The 15,695-nt window shown below is 44.6% G+C and overlaps 1 protein-coding gene across 3 annotated transcripts in view; it reads left to right on the plus strand.

The window, feature by feature from the left end:
• CORO6 (coronin 6) overlaps positions 1 to 15,695 on the plus strand; it is a 216,210-nt gene that overhangs the window by 155,109 nt on the left and 45,406 nt on the right. For all 3 annotated transcript variants that reach the window (XM_073565436.1, XM_073565437.1, XM_073565442.1), the window contains exon 3: positions 4,304 to 4,426. In XM_073565436.1, the coding sequence (XP_073421537.1) occupies positions 4,304 to 4,426 (123 nt within the window). The remainder of the gene's footprint in view (positions 1 to 4,303; positions 4,427 to 15,695) is intronic.

Genomic DNA, 15,695 nt, shown 5'->3' on the forward strand with positions numbered 1-15,695 from the left:
TTAAGCTTTTGGCATAATCAGTAGCCCTGAGACACTGTGGGAGAAGGGAAGGTTTTACTTGTGACATACAGCAACCATTATATCTTCATCACAATATCGAGAAATAAAGGAAGAGAACTGACACAAATAAACCAAAGAGGTCACACAATATAGTATTACCATACTCAAACACAGCATCTTCATAAGTGTTACGAGAAGTACAAGGGGCCTACTTGGTGAGGTGGATCCTCAAAGTCCAATGTCCAGGTGGGCACATGGGCCACAGATGTTGGTGCAGCAGGTTGGTGAGTAGAGGGACTGGAAACTGTAGGTAGACAGGTGGAGTGCAAGAAATCACAGGCCTGTGGTGAACTTCAGGAAACTGCAGGCAGGCAGGTGGTGTACAGGAAAACCACAGGCAAGGGGAGCATGTCTGGAAATCGCAGGCAATCGAGAGAAGTGCAGAAAACTGCAGGCAGGTAGAGGACATCAGGAAACCACAGGAAAGCAGGTGAAGTACAGGAAACCACAGGCAAAGTGCAGGAAATGACAGGCAGGAGGAGGACATTGAAACTGCAGGAAAGCAGGTCACCATAGGCAGGCAGCAGATAACATTTCAGTGAAACAGGAAAGTCAGCAACCAAGGAAGTCGCATACAGCCAAGGAGACATCCTGAATACCACAGGTGGATACGGAGAAGAGGTCCAGAAGACCAGGGGACTAGTAGCTGACAGAACTTCGGAGTAACAAGAAGCTGGGAGACAAGTAGGAAGAGGCACTAGAAGATGCTGGTCTAGAGCAGATGACTTGCAGCCCACAGCCAGATTGCTGCTCTAACAAAACTGCAAGTCTAGTCTCAGATTCAATGCCAAAGGCCAGGTGTACGTCTTAGAAACCCTTAAATAATCCAAGGTAGTTCATCACATGGAAGCACACAAGGCTACCTTCAAAGCCCGATGTGGTGTATAAGAAAGGTCAACACACCGGGGCACATGGAGCAGAGTCCATACCAGCATGTGCATCAATAAGTCACCCTCAGCATAAGTCTGTGTATACTCCAGCAATTTTAACAGTGGTTACTAGGCTTAATTTAAGACTCCTACTTCCTGGTGGGCACATGAAACATGAACATTAGCAACAATACACTGACCCAAACCCTATTTATTTGTATTGAAGTGTAATCTGAGCATGTTCTGATAAGGAGAAGAACTGTGACCATCACCTATTGTGAATGGTAGAATTCTGTGTTATCTACTATGTATGTAGGTATTGCACTTTGTTGTAATTGTGCCTGTAATAATATCTGCTGAAAAATCTTCTGTAGACAACAGGATGAATAAATCTAGTATAAAGCCTAGTGGTCAGTGTGAAAATTGCCAGATTCTAGTTTACTTCAGCACCCTTTCTCAACAACTGACTTTCATTTCATTAGGCCCAGCCTCTTCATTAGTCCAGTCTCTGCAGTCACTGGCTTTGTAAACTTAGTCATGTCATCTATAAGGCAGTACTTTAATTCTGGATGTCTTTGTACTGGAAGAACCCTGTCATAGAGAAAAATTAAAATCCGTAAATACATCTCAGGACAGGGTACACATCACCCTTACTTTAAAAATATAATATTAATTATAACTGGGGAAGATAGAAAGAGCTGACGCTTCAACATCCATTGAAGTTCTGTCATCCTGCAGTGACCAGGTAATTACAACAGTAGATCGGCTCTGAGAACCAGCCACCAAGACAGGGATATGGTTGTTCATAGACAGAGAAGTACACTTCCAAGGCAAGAGCTTCTTCTGTTCAAAGCACTGATCGCAGACCTTTTGGAGCCAGTGGTCAGTGATGAATATTGAGGTTTGCATCGATCCGAAATTTATGGGAAACATATTTTCAGCATTGTAGTGAAGGGATGAATATAACGCATTCACTCACATCTGATGGATAATGCTAGCTATGCCATGTTTCACCTGTATAGAAAGGTAAAATCGTTATGGGAAATATGACGACAATATCTACCACCTGGGACCTCCAGGGACAAAGATATCATGAAAGTTGGGGATCTCATAAAATTGTAACAGACCTAGCACATCTCACATCCAGCCCCCATATGATCTCACCAAGGTGAGGTATTTGGGCATAACCTTGATCTAATAAAAAGCAGAATTTGTGTTTTTATATTTTGTAAGTTGTGGAAAGTACAGCTTCTGTTGGTTCTGTCTATTTTCCTAAAGAGTACCTCCCTCCGCTAAGCTCTGAGCCATTTCCGTGACATCATGTTTAGTCATTTTCGTTTGTTATCTCTTTTATCATATGTAACTGTATATACCGCATTGTTTTATACCCATTTTGTATCATCTTTGTATATTTTTTATGCCCGCTGTTTACCTTTGCAGATTAAATATATAAAATGTAATAGCTTTGTTCTTTTTTTGCTCTGTAAACCGAAGCCCTGAAGCCATACGCTACTTGTAACAGTGGTCCAATTGGCCTGTATAAACGATTGGTGGTGGCAGCTAGTGGATTCATTTTGTTATTGTGGAGTTGGCAATGACCGTACAGGGGAACATATAGATATTCCATGCATTGGAATCGGAGGTGTATGCTCACTGTGAGTTCCCCAATAACTAGTCTAGTAGTGGAAGCAACCACAGCCTCATCTATCACCGGTCAGTCAGTGGGGTAATTGTCCTGACGATTGGAGGCTGCTGAGTTGAGTCTCAATGACAAACAGGTGACAGCGGTGAGATCAGTGGGATCTCCCCGGTGTTATCCAATGACAGTCCCTCAGGAATTGGAACTTCACATCAATATGCTTGGTTCTTTGTTTAATGCTTTCTATATGTGTAAATGTCAGACATCCTTGATTGTCATACATGAATTTTATGTCTTCCATATTGCAGCCATTCTTAATTTATTGACATTCCCTTCTAACAGATGGATGTAAACATTTATTGTGCTTGCTTTGTATGAGATACTTACAGGTGGTTTACCTTTGTTTGGTTATGTATCTGGATTTGGTTGTACCTGTGTACGTGTGGTGTTAGGCCTTACACTGACTTATATGTGTGGTTGGAAACTAACACTGGTTTAATCCTAAATCTCTATATAATGTACCATAGTAATCTAATCTTTATTCTAATGTACTATAATTCAAAATTCCCTACTATGCCCTTCTTTACTCTAACTGCTTTATTTTTTTTCCAACTTTCTGTTAGATGGTGCTTTGCTTGACAATCACCAGTGCAAGCTGGGATACTTAAACTAGACTTAAACATGAGACAGAAGCTTTGATAACTATCTCTATAACAGCTCTATCTCCACGTTGAAAAATGAAGCAATATCAGTTTCAGGGGCTGGGCTATTCCCTGCTGTACTGAGCATGCATCAGTTGTCAATTCCGACGTATGCTCAGTAGGAGCTAGACACTGTGCAATGTTCTTTTTAATGCAGTGACAGTGCGCTCCCTCGTCAGCTCTGAGGAGAAGTGACAAGCCGGCAAGAGAGTGCACTGTCAGTGCACAGTAAGGAGATAACCCACAGAGCAGGAAATGCATAGACCAGCTCCACCCCCGCAACCAAAGTCACTTTCAGGGGGGTGACTTTTCTCTGTTCTCCCTGTTTGCTGGGTAACCTATTTAAAATGCCCATATTGGGGTCCTTCCCCAGCTTTTTATTGACAGTGCTTGCTTCCCGGAGGAAGCACTGTCTGAATGCAGCCAGTGTCTGTGCAGCCATGTGCATATGAAGTGGCTGGGCTCGTTTTCCTCCATCTTCTTTCTTTTGATGCTGTTTGCTACACTAATACACCCAGAAGTTCACCAAGCGAGTGAATTAGTTCAAAAAGAAATAAGACAAATAGGAGAATATGCGCAGCCGAACACACGCCTGTAGCATTCACGGATAGAACTCGTACCCATTATAGTCTATGGAACTTTTCGTATGTCTGTGTATTTTTGCAGCCCGAGTGGTCCACACAAAATCACAGAGACATATAAAATTTTTCAAACTTGACAATGCAAGTCTGTGATAAAATCTGACCGAACTTGGATGCCATTCACTGACTGTTTGACATTAGAAGCTTGAGAAACCCCCATTAGTTATTTTTTTCATCTGAGAAAAACTGATAAAACTGAAAAAAGTCTGATGAAAATTGGATCAAGGGCATTAATGAAACTTGGAACGTATTTTTGAGTTTGAGAAAAATCACTGATGTCTGAATGAGCCTTTACGATGAATTGTCTCCATACATAAATACAGATATACTGTAGATACCTACAATTTCTACGTACATAAATATGACCTGTTTTGTGTTTCTTTTTTGGCTTAGACAGGACGTGTGGATAAGAATCATCCCTCAGTCAGCGGGCATACAGCTCCAGTACTGGATATAGATTGGTGCCCTCACAACGACAATGTCATTGCCAGTGCGTCAGATGACACTACAATCATGGTAAGTGATATTCAGCAAGATTTCAGGCTTTATTTTTGTTTTAATGATCATGTCAGATGTTACACATTTCCACTTGTTCGGGTGGTATAAGGCTGGAGTCACACACAAGGTAGAAAAATACGGACCGTGTTTTACGTCCATAATACGCACAAATGGTCCCTAAATAGTGCTCCGTATGTCATCCATTGTCAGGGTGTGGCCGCGTATTTTTCTCATGTAAGCATCCGTATGTAATCCGTATGGCATCCGTATACCGTTTTTTTCTCGCAGGCTTGCAAAACGTACATATAATGGAGCCCAATGACAGGTTTTCAAATCCAAACGAAAGAACAGATTTATACACATAGAATACATATATATATATATATATATATATGTATACATACACACACATGTCATTGAAACACATACTGTGTATATATATATATTTATATTTCAGAGTTCTTCATAGCAGAATAGCCGCTAATTCAATTGCCGGCTTCTGTCAAATCATTCCCCAACCCGACATGAAATGACACATGGTTTACATACAGTAAACCATTTCATTTCATGTTTTTTTTTATATGTCCCTGACTAATAATTAGATGAGGGTTTGTTTGCAAAATTTGCGAGGTGTAGGTGTTAATTTAAGGGGTTAATTCGTTGTAAAAAAATGCATGGGCTCCCGCTGTAATTTGTCAACCAGAAAGGTAAAGCAGGTGAGTGAGGGCAGATTTTAATAGCCATGAGAGGGACCATTGTTTTTGGACCCCCCTGGCTACAAAAATCTGCCCCCAGACACCCCAGAAATGGCGCATCTATAAGATGTGCCAATTCTGGCACTTATCCTCTCTATTGCCATTGCCCTGTAGCGGTGGCGAATGGGTTAATATAACAAAGGGTTAATGTCACCATTCGATTTGTAAGGTGACTTTAAGCCGATTAATAATGGAGAGGTGTCAATAAGACACCGATCCATTATTAACCCTATACTAAGAAAGGGTTAAAAACCACACACAGACAGTAACTAAAAAGTCTTTTAATGAAATAAATACACCAAGTTTTTGACAAATTTTTATTAGTCTGGTAATCCCAAAAAACCATGACCTGCAACAAAAATAACATAAAAAATCACCAATATCCTTACCTCTCCACCGTTCAGTCATGTCCCACGCTGCAATCCATCAGAAGGGGAAAATATAAATATATAAATATATATGTGTCTCAATGACATGTGTATATATATATATATATATTCATTCTATGTGTATAGATCTATTCTTTCGTTTCTTTATTAAACCTGTCAGTGTGATTTTACTGTATCGCGCACTGAATTGCCGGCTTTTCTAAAGGACACCTGGTGCGTATTTCTCGCAAGTCACATGTGTGGTCCGTGTGTAATGCGTATTTTTAGCGCACCCATAGCCTTTCATTGGCGTACTACGGCCGTAGTACGCTGACAGTCGCAGCATGCTGCGATTGGCACGGACCGTAAAATATACGCCAGAAAAATATGGCTGATGGGAGCTGCCCCATAGAGAATCATTGGTCCGTGTGTAATGCGTTTTTTTTAACGCCTCTCACTCGTCCGTATTCCTCTCTAGTGTGACGCCGGCCTAAGTCTGTATTTTGTACATCCGACAGCTGGTAGATCCATTATGTTGGTGACATTTTTGGAATTCACCTGTGAAATGTCTGTGCTAGCCCATCTGTGCATTCTTTATGACTGAGGCATAATTCAAGTGTTGCATGCCCCAATTTATGCCATAGTCAGTAACATGACTACACGAACCTCATAAGCATAAACTCGCAATTCTGATAATTTAATAATTTTTTTCTTTATGTGATTACCATATGGAATGATTTTAGATTTTGAAAAATCTGAGTTTTAGACCATTTGGAGAAGCCAATATGCTTATTTTTAAGTTTTTATTTTCACATCTCATTTTTATTTATTTTTATTATACCTATCAATGAGCAATAGTTAGATTTAAGCCCTGTTCACACAACATAGGGCATCCATGAATGCCTTAGCCCCAATGAAGCCATAGGCTGCAATGACAGTTCAAATGGATTCCATGGGGCCTTTTTGCAGGTGGTGCCTATCTTATCAGATGGACACAAAAATATAGTAGACTAAATTATTGCGCCCTTCTGAAAACACAGACCTAGTTGGAAAAAAACATAAATGGAGTCCATTTGAACTCAGTGTCTTTACAGGCTCTGGCTTCGTTGGGGGCTCCATTTGAATCCTATTTTTTGGGAGAATCAGTTTTTGGTAGAGTTTTTATTTTCCAAAGGATTTGTTGACAGTGAGTTTTTGAAGTGGAAAGATTCCAAAATCCAATTTAAAAAATCCCTCAATACTCCTCAAAAACTTCTAGTTTCCGCTCAGATCACATTCCAAAAACTTAGTAAAAAGGCTTAGTGTGAAGACACCATATGGTTCAAAAGCGCCCCATGAAAGAAACATAATGCACAGCAATGTCAAAATGATATTTCTGTGCACATATTCCGTCCGACGTCCCTTCTTTTAACCGTTTCAGTGATCGGAAACCCTTAAGCGGTTACATGAGGTGACATTCTGATTCTTCATGTGGCTTACACTCAGAAGCTGACCGCTGTCTGTCATCACAATATAGAGTGAACAACAGCCTCAGGAAAGCAACCACTGTGTACACATAGCCATAAGGTATTGTGCACACGACCTCCTTGTCAAGTCAGTCAACCCACTGAGTTTTTCAAAAGGAACATGCTGCAGGAAACGCTGGCTTTTTTTTTCGGAAACGTCTTTTTTTAATGTTTTTATGTTGTTACCTTCTGACCTTTTTGAGCACCAAAAGGTATTTTGAGCATTTTTATATAGTTTTTGAGGAGTCTTTTTTAAGCAGCTCATGCTCTTATCAGCCTGCTATCTATATAGACATAGAGGTCATAGGAAGTTGAAAAAATGATACCTTGATATCTGCGATCCAATGTTTTATTTTCATAGAAATCCACATTTTTCTTAATATGTAAATAACCTGTCAAGATCTATGGGCCAGACATAGACCTCCCTGAGAATCTGCCTCCAGAGATTATTAGAAATGAGAGGGGGGGGGCGTTACAATTGTGATGTGTATTGGCCGCTCTCTGCACTCCTGTTCTCACTGCAGATCTGTGTTTGATTTTACCTGACACATCTGCAGGTTCCTCTCAGCTTCCATCTCACAGGCAGACAGGGTTACAATACAGCAGAGCTGTGAGAGCTCCAGCAAATATATTTGTATGGAGGCAGTGTTCATTTCTACTGTTCTGTATTATTACACGTCACTGGTAACACCACCTTTCGTATAAAATAAGCTCTGGAGGCATATTCTCAGAGAGATCTATGTCCGACTCATAAATCTTGACAGCTAATTTACATATTAAGAAAAACATGCATTTCTCTGGAATAAGAAATCAGATTGCACATGTCAAGGTATCATTTTATTCACCCCCATTTAACCCTATATTATCTACTCAGCAGTTTTGGCATCCAAATGCAAGGCAATATACATCTATGACAAGGTGAATAGTCTCAGGATACTGCTATACATCCACCACCACGTGAATTTTTCACACACCAGCAAGTGAGTACTCAGTTATATTATTTTTTAATTTCCCAGTATAGCGAGCTGTATTTCTTTTCTTATCAGCTTTAGCTGTTTTAAACAGGCACCAGCACAGAGCCTGTTATTCACCAGCTGCATCTGGGAATAGTGTACCTTCCTTCTCTGTCCAAGTGGACTGGCGCCAGTGTGTTAATCTTAAACTAAATCATTTTATTCATCTTTCTATGACCTACATGCCTGTATAGCCGGTATAGGAGGACTGATCCTACTGAAGATTCCATTTTTACAGCAAAGTTGTTTTTCAATAGAAAGAATCTTTTAAACTTTTTTCATGTATGTTACTTGGAGTGGACCCATTCCAAAGACTCCTCAACAAAACTCTGTGTGCACATATCCCAAAAAATGAAAATTCCCTGAAACGATTTCTGCTAAAAAAAAATCGTAGTTTATGAGCTATTCAAAAATCCCAGCATGAACATAGCTCCTGAAGAACTCTTACTACATATTGAGTATTTGTCTACCTGTCAGCAATTACAACAGATTATTTCCTAGACCTGTTCTGTAGTGTTTTATTGTTGAATTGATACAAGTAATGTTGGAGCCACTGGAACACTTTCTGGAGTGAGGTATTACCTTGGCCTTAAGTATCTGGTTAAATATAGACGATGCAGCCATGTGCCCGGCTCTGAAGTTTGAATCCCACACTGTGATACAGCAGTTCTAATAATACCTCCTTCACTAGTAGGAGATGGGGACAGGGAAGCGGCCGATCAGATGCCAAAAACTGAGGCCAGCTTGAGACGGGAGTCAGGGGATTCCAGTAAGCTGTTATCCAGGCACTACCACGTGTAATTTTTAGTTTTCAAGATCAGGAAGAGCGGCGTCTCCTTTTCAGATCATGATATTAATGACTATGGGATAAGAGCCAGTGGAACACAATACTTCTGAGCTTCGGATCCACCCAACATTTTACTGTGCCTGCTACAAAATAAACAAGTGAAAACAATTGGATGGAGAATAAAGTACATTAGAAAGTTGTGTAGTCTAATTAAAGCAACCCTTCATGCCAGTTAAAAAATTTATCTATAGATAACTAATGCATAGACTTCATACTTGGTGTTGTGCGTTTGATCCCTGCTGCAGCCATTTTCACATGATGGCTCCAATTCCTCTGTGTCCAGAATGGCCACCAAAGCGGCATGGTGAGCTCAGTGAAGTCTGAACCATGTCTCCTGCACCTCCTCTGCTGCCCCTCCACTGTCATAGACAGCAGGGAAGGACGGAGAGCTGATATCATCAGAACTTGTCCATCTTATGGCAATGGAGGGGCGGGGATAGTGGCAAATGATGTTTATTATGATATTAATTAATTAACAGCAGCACTATAAAGGTACTGTCACACTTAGCGTTGTACCAGCGATCCCGACCAGCGATATGACGCGGTCAGGATCACTGGTACATCGCTAAGGCCTCTTTCACACTTCAGTTTTTCGTGTCAGTTAAAATCCGCCAGAAAGGCGGACAAGCGGATCCGTTCCTAACTGATGTGAACGGATGCCACAGGATCCGTTTTTTGACAGATCCGCAAAATGAGGAAATTTAAAGGAACCGCTGGCCGGGAAGGGGAGAGAGAGAGAGAGAGATCCGCCAGAAAGGATTTCAGGGTTAATTTTCTCCCTGACTTCCTTTCTCCGGGCATGCGCACTGGAAAATGCGGATCCAACCACAAAAAAAACGTTGCATGGTCCGTCCAGGCATGCCGGCGGATGAAAAAAATTTGGTGGATCCTCACAAAAACGGATCGAACGGATGACCATCAGTCAAGTTCCGCCAGTAATGCAACTCAATGGGGAAAAAAACGGATCCGCAAAAAAATATTTCGGATCCGTTTTTTTAAAAACCTGGCAGATTTTGACTGATTGTAAAAAACGGAAGTGTGAAAGAGGCCTAAGTGGTCGCTAGTGAGCTGCCACACAGGCAGATCTCACCAGCGACATCGCTGTTGACGGGGGTCGCTACTTACGTGTCACACTAGGCGATCCTGACGTCTTCCCACCCAGCTCCACGCTCGTCTCTCGTCTCTCCACAGGAAGCGCCGCAGGATGCTGACGACGAGAAACAGTCCAGGACGTTCTCGCGCGATCAGCGATAACCAGCGGGGGAACGGGTTGTAGGTAAGTATCAGACACAGCGATATCGCTAGCAATATCGCTATAACGTCACAAGTTAAAGCGATATTGCTAGCGATATCGCTTAGTGTGACAGTACCTTAATTCCAGCATGACTTACTGGCTGTAAGGAGAATATCATACACATTGACCACACTTTAGTCAGGGTTTCGCCCCAAAGGTATGTGCACTCTGTGTCTTTTTTTCAGGCATATTTTGCATGAAAAGCACTAAAAAGATGCTACAAGGAATGAACATAATGCACAGCAATGTCCAAACAACTTGCTGTGCATACAGTATGTTCAGTTATTTGGAGCCTTTCTTAACCGCTTCAGGCTTTCAAAGCCATGCAGTGGCTCAAAGAAGTAATTTAGGGCCCTGTCACACTTAGCGACTCACCAGCGATCCTGACAACGATGTGAACTTGTCAGGATTGCTGGTGTGTCGCTACATGATCGCTGGTGAGCTGCCAAACAGGCAGCTTCACCAGCGATCAGGGCAGCGACACTCAGGTAACAAGTGACGCAAGTCGCTTATGTGGCGCCCCCCAGGAGTATGGTCGCCACAATGGCATTACCTTCCTCCTAGGGAGTGTGATGTCATACTTGGAAGCAATAAAGGATCTCTCTGGCAGTTAACCACAACACACAACACAGTTTTCCATTCCAGGCCAGCAGGGGGAGCTCTGAACCAAAATTGGGGGAGGAGCTGCTCTCTGGGGGCCAGGAAGGGGAAAAATGAAGAGTTCGTGTGAGGAGGGCAATGTGTGTGGACGTGAGGAGAAGAGCTGGGAGATTGAGTAGAGATTTCAGGCTCATTCCCAGCTATAGTGCATGATCTGGAGCCCGGTCTCCAAGGCTTTATGGACACTGATGGTCCTGCAACAGAAACCGGAGGAATAGGAAGCTGTAAATGCTCTATTCCCACATAAGACTCAGAGGCAAAACAGCGACGTGTGAGCCAGAAGAAGAAGGCTACAGCTGTCTGCCATACGAGGGAGTTCTAAAGAGAATAAGCAAGTGGAACTTCAGTGTAACACAGTACTGCAAGTACCTAAAACTAAGCGCTAGGAAGGAGACTGCACAACCTATCTGCCTAGAGAGATTCCTAAGTTGCTTCCAGGCTAGCCAGCTCCTGTGCCATCTGTAATCTGGACCATGGACTGCATTTGCCAAGTAAAGGTAAAGAAACTTCACCCTGTTGTGTCCTTGCCTTCTTCCTGCAACCCCGTCAGCACTGCTACATCTCGGTGCCAGACACTACACCCTCTTCCTCAACACCTATCCTCACTGCCCTGGGACTACTGCCCTACCTGTGAAGGGCCAAAACATCACTGCTGCACCACACTATCTATCCCAGGGGATCTGTCTGCAGCGTCGGGTTAACATCATTGCCGAACACCACAGGTGGCGTCACGTATCATTCACTCATAAACTTTAATCATCAGCCACTCACAACCCCTTTTACATGGGCGCCCAGGGCCACGGACCAGGTCACCGCTACTGTGACACTCCCCTCTGGGATACCGGCCCGGTACCGAGTACCCCACTGCCCTGGCGGGCGACCCATTTTGGCATCACGAACAGGATTTACGGAGTCCGGTACCCCCGGGTCCTGTGTGCCAGAGACTGTGTTGTGTGCCGCAGACTGTCGGCGCCATAGCCGCCATTACCCCGCTGCTTGGCGCGCACGGGAAACAAAAGGGTTGGGCCGTTGTGGGCGGAGCCAGCCAGAGAGCGCGAAAAGTGAAGTGTCGTGCGGGAAGAGGCCAGCGTGCGAGAAGTGAGAAGCCGAGGCCTGCAGTCCCAGCGTCCCCGTATCGTCCAGCCCGTGGAGTGGTAACCGGTAAGCCAGCGCAACCCAGGGCCTGGCAAACGTTAACTAGGGGGGAAGAGAATGTCTGAAGCAAGAGCAGATGCAGCGGCGGACGCCACTGCAAACCCCACAGTGCCGCAAGCTGCAGGGTCCAGCGCAGCTGCGGCTCCCATAGCGCCGCTGCATCCAGCAGCCATCGCTGCCACCACAGCACCGCAAGAATCAGCACCCACCGCAGTGGTCCCCATAATGCCGCTGTCCATGCCCTATTTACCGGGAGCAGCCTGGCTACCGCAGTACTCAGGGGAGTCACATACCCTGAGTGAATTTAAAGAGAGAATGTGCAGTTTGTTTGAGGTGTATCCTCTGTCTGAAAACCAAAAGTAGAAACATCCTTATTGGGCAGTTAACTGGTGCAGCGCAAAGGGAAGTAAAAGCCTGGCAGGACACTGATAAAGAGACTGTTAAAAAAAATCCTGGCTAAGCTAAAAAGCACCTTTGACACCCGCCTGCAGCTGAAATAAAGATGAGATTCTTTGGGTGTAAGCAGAGAGCGCAGGACAGTATATGGGACTATGCTCTTAACCTGCAGGAGGCGCTGCGAGCCATAAAGCAGATTGATCCTGACAGTGTGAAAGATGGAGACAGACTGCTAAAGGAGCAATTTATTGAGGGCCTCCTATCCAGTACCCACAGAGCACAGCTGCACGTCATAGCCCTACAAAACCCTGACCTAGACTTTGCAGACTTCAAAGACAGGGCTATTCGAGTGCTGCATGAACCAAATGTCAGCCGTCCAGCGCCCTCTAGGCGCCCAGCGATCACATACCATCAAGAAGCAGTATCTTTCCCTCTCAGCCCGGTGGAGGCTGATGCACAGACTCTGGACAAAGACCCATCTGCCGAACTGCGTCTTCAGGTCCAGGAGCTGACCAAAAATATGGCTGCACTTGCCAAAACTGTGCAGTCCCTGCAGGTGTCATCAAAGGAGAAGATCCAGCTGGCCTCCAGTCCAGAGGATGTCCTATGTCTACGGAAGAAGAGGATCCCGCCACACCGAGGGAGAGACAACGATCGCTATGACCAGAACGGACATCCCATCTGTCATCACTGCAACAAGGCAGGCCACATTGCAAGGTTCTGTTATTTAAATGAGCAACCCCTGGGGCAGAGAGCCAACCCCCAGGAGTAGGACCACAAGGCCCAAAGAACTGGTGAGCCAAGTATGTTGGAGGGCGACCGGTCCTTCCAGGGGTGATTGACGGCATCCCCATGAACGCTTTGCTGGACACTGGCTCTCAGGTGACAACTATGCCATCTTTCCTTTACAAGCGGTATTGGGCTGACTCTGAACTTACTCGCGGCCCAAGTGATGAACTGACAGTAGTTGCCAGCCATGGTCAGTCTTTGCCGCAAGTAGGATGTAAAGAGATTACCATTAAATTGGGGCGAGTAGAGTTAAAATCTCAAGGTCTGATAGTTGTAGACATTAATCAACGAGAATGTAACCCAATGATGACCCTTGGTACAAATGTGATTGAAAATTGTCTTGCCAAAGTTATTGTTTTGTTGCAACAGGTGTCAGAGACTGCTGGTTCCAGTGAACAATGAGTCCTGCAGAAGGAGATCAAGGCCCTGATGTAAAGACAGCAGGTAGAACTCTCTGGCGGAGAAATTGGCAGCGTCAGAGTGAGTGATCCTTTCCCCATTGCGATACCCCCCAGAAGTAAAATGTTAATTTGGTGTCGGGCAGCCATAGACCTCAGAGGAAAAGATTACCAAGCATTGGTAGATCCAGTGTACTCTGATAGCCGACCCACTGTCCTGACAGCCAGAGGGGTAGTTCATGTCCGCAAAGGGAGAGTACCTGTACACCTCTTGAATTGTGGGGAGGAGGAGGCCACAATACCTCGGTATGCCACAGTTGCTAAGCTGCTTACTGTCAGTAACAACGCAATACAGGCAGCAGAGCCCTTGGTCTCATCCGACCAAGTGGAGGACAATGGCTCTGTAAAGCAGCTGGAGGAGTGGTGTCAGCAGCTGCAGGTGGGAACTGACTCCACCCCTTCATACCAAAAGAATGGGGTTTACCGAGTGACTCAGGAGTATGAGCGGGTATTCAGTAAACACCCTCTAGACTTTGGGAAGGCAAAAGGGGTTCAACACCATATCCCCACTGGAGATCATCCACCCATTAAAGAAAGGTACCGGCCTATACCCCCAACACAATATCAATGTGCCAAGAGTATGTTGCGGGAAATGAAGGAGGCTAGGGTTATCAGAGACAGTTGTAGCCCCTGGGCAGCCCTAATAGTCTTTGTGAAAAAGAAAGATGGTACCATGAGAATTTGTGTTGATTACAGAAAAATTAACAGCATTACACATAAGGATGCCTACCCATTACCCAGAATTGAAGAGTCATTAGCTGCACTTAAAACTGCTAACTATTTTTCCACCTTAGATCTCACTAGTGGGTATTGGCAGGTTCCCGTGGCAGAGGCAGACAAGGAGAAAACAGCATTTACCACCCCAATGGGTCTCTGCGAGATTAATTACATGCCATTTGGGCTCTTCATCGCCCCAGGGACATTTCAACAGTTAATGGAGTGCTGTCTTGGACACAAGAACTTCGAGACAGTCCTGTTGTACCTTGATGATGTCATTGTTTTCTCCAAGACTTATGAAGACCATCTGAAGCACCTGGCTGAGGTGTTTGAAGCCTTGTCCAACTTTGGCCTGAAAGTGAAGCCATCGAAATGCCACCTCCTGAAGCCCAAGGTACAGTACCTCGGTCATGTAGTGAGTGCAGAAGGTGTGGCTCCGAATCCTGACAAAGTCACTGTCATCCGAGACTGGCAGAACTCCAGCAACCTCCATGAGGTACGTCAATTCCTCGGGTTGGTAGGCTACTACCGAAGGTTCATCATAGGCTTCACTGAGATAGCCATACCTATGCAAAATCTTCTGGTGGGCCAGCCCAAGAAAGCCAGGAAGAAGAGTCCTACATTTGAATGGAATGAGGAACTGGAGAGGTCATTCACTCGACTGAAGATGGCTCTCACAGGAGATGAAGTTCTGGCCTACCCAGATTATGACCAGCCATTTGTGTTGTATACTGATGCCAGCAACGTGGGACTGGGAGCAGTACTGTCACAGGTACAGAATGGCAAAGAAAGAGTGATCTCCTACGCCAGCAGAAAGCTTCGTCCCACTGAAAGGAACCCTGACAACTACAGTTCCTTCAAACTGGAGTTCCTCGCCATAGTCTGGGCTGTGACTGAACGATTCAAGCATTACCTAGCTTCAGCCAAGTTTACCATCTTCACAGACAACAACCCGTTGACTCACTTGGAAACTGCAAAACTAGCGATGGATGGCCCGGCTGTCTAACTATGAATTTACCATCAAGTACCGAGCGGGGCACAAGAGTACCAATGCTGATGCGCTGTCCAGAATGCCCAATCTGCCAGATGCAGGAGAAGACCCTGAGGCACTCGAAGAAATAGAGTTACCTGCCTTCCACCGGCCAATTGCGGCCCAACGTGCTCAAGGAGTGAGAAACAGACGGTCTATCCTGAAAGAGGCCACCCTAAATCCATTGCCTCATCATGACTGGGCAGAAACCCAGGATAGCGACCCCGCAGTCTGCCTGGTAAAGGAGCTGACTCACGCCCAGATCCAGATCCTCCTGAAGAAACCCAGCAGTTGTGGAAG

The sequence above is a fragment of the Dendrobates tinctorius genome, unplaced genomic scaffold (genome assembly GCF_039654945.1).
Source record: "Dendrobates tinctorius isolate UK_male_01 unplaced genomic scaffold, ASM3965494v1 ptg000016l, whole genome shotgun sequence".
Taxonomy (NCBI): Eukaryota; Metazoa; Chordata; class Amphibia; order Anura; family Dendrobatidae; genus Dendrobates; species Dendrobates tinctorius.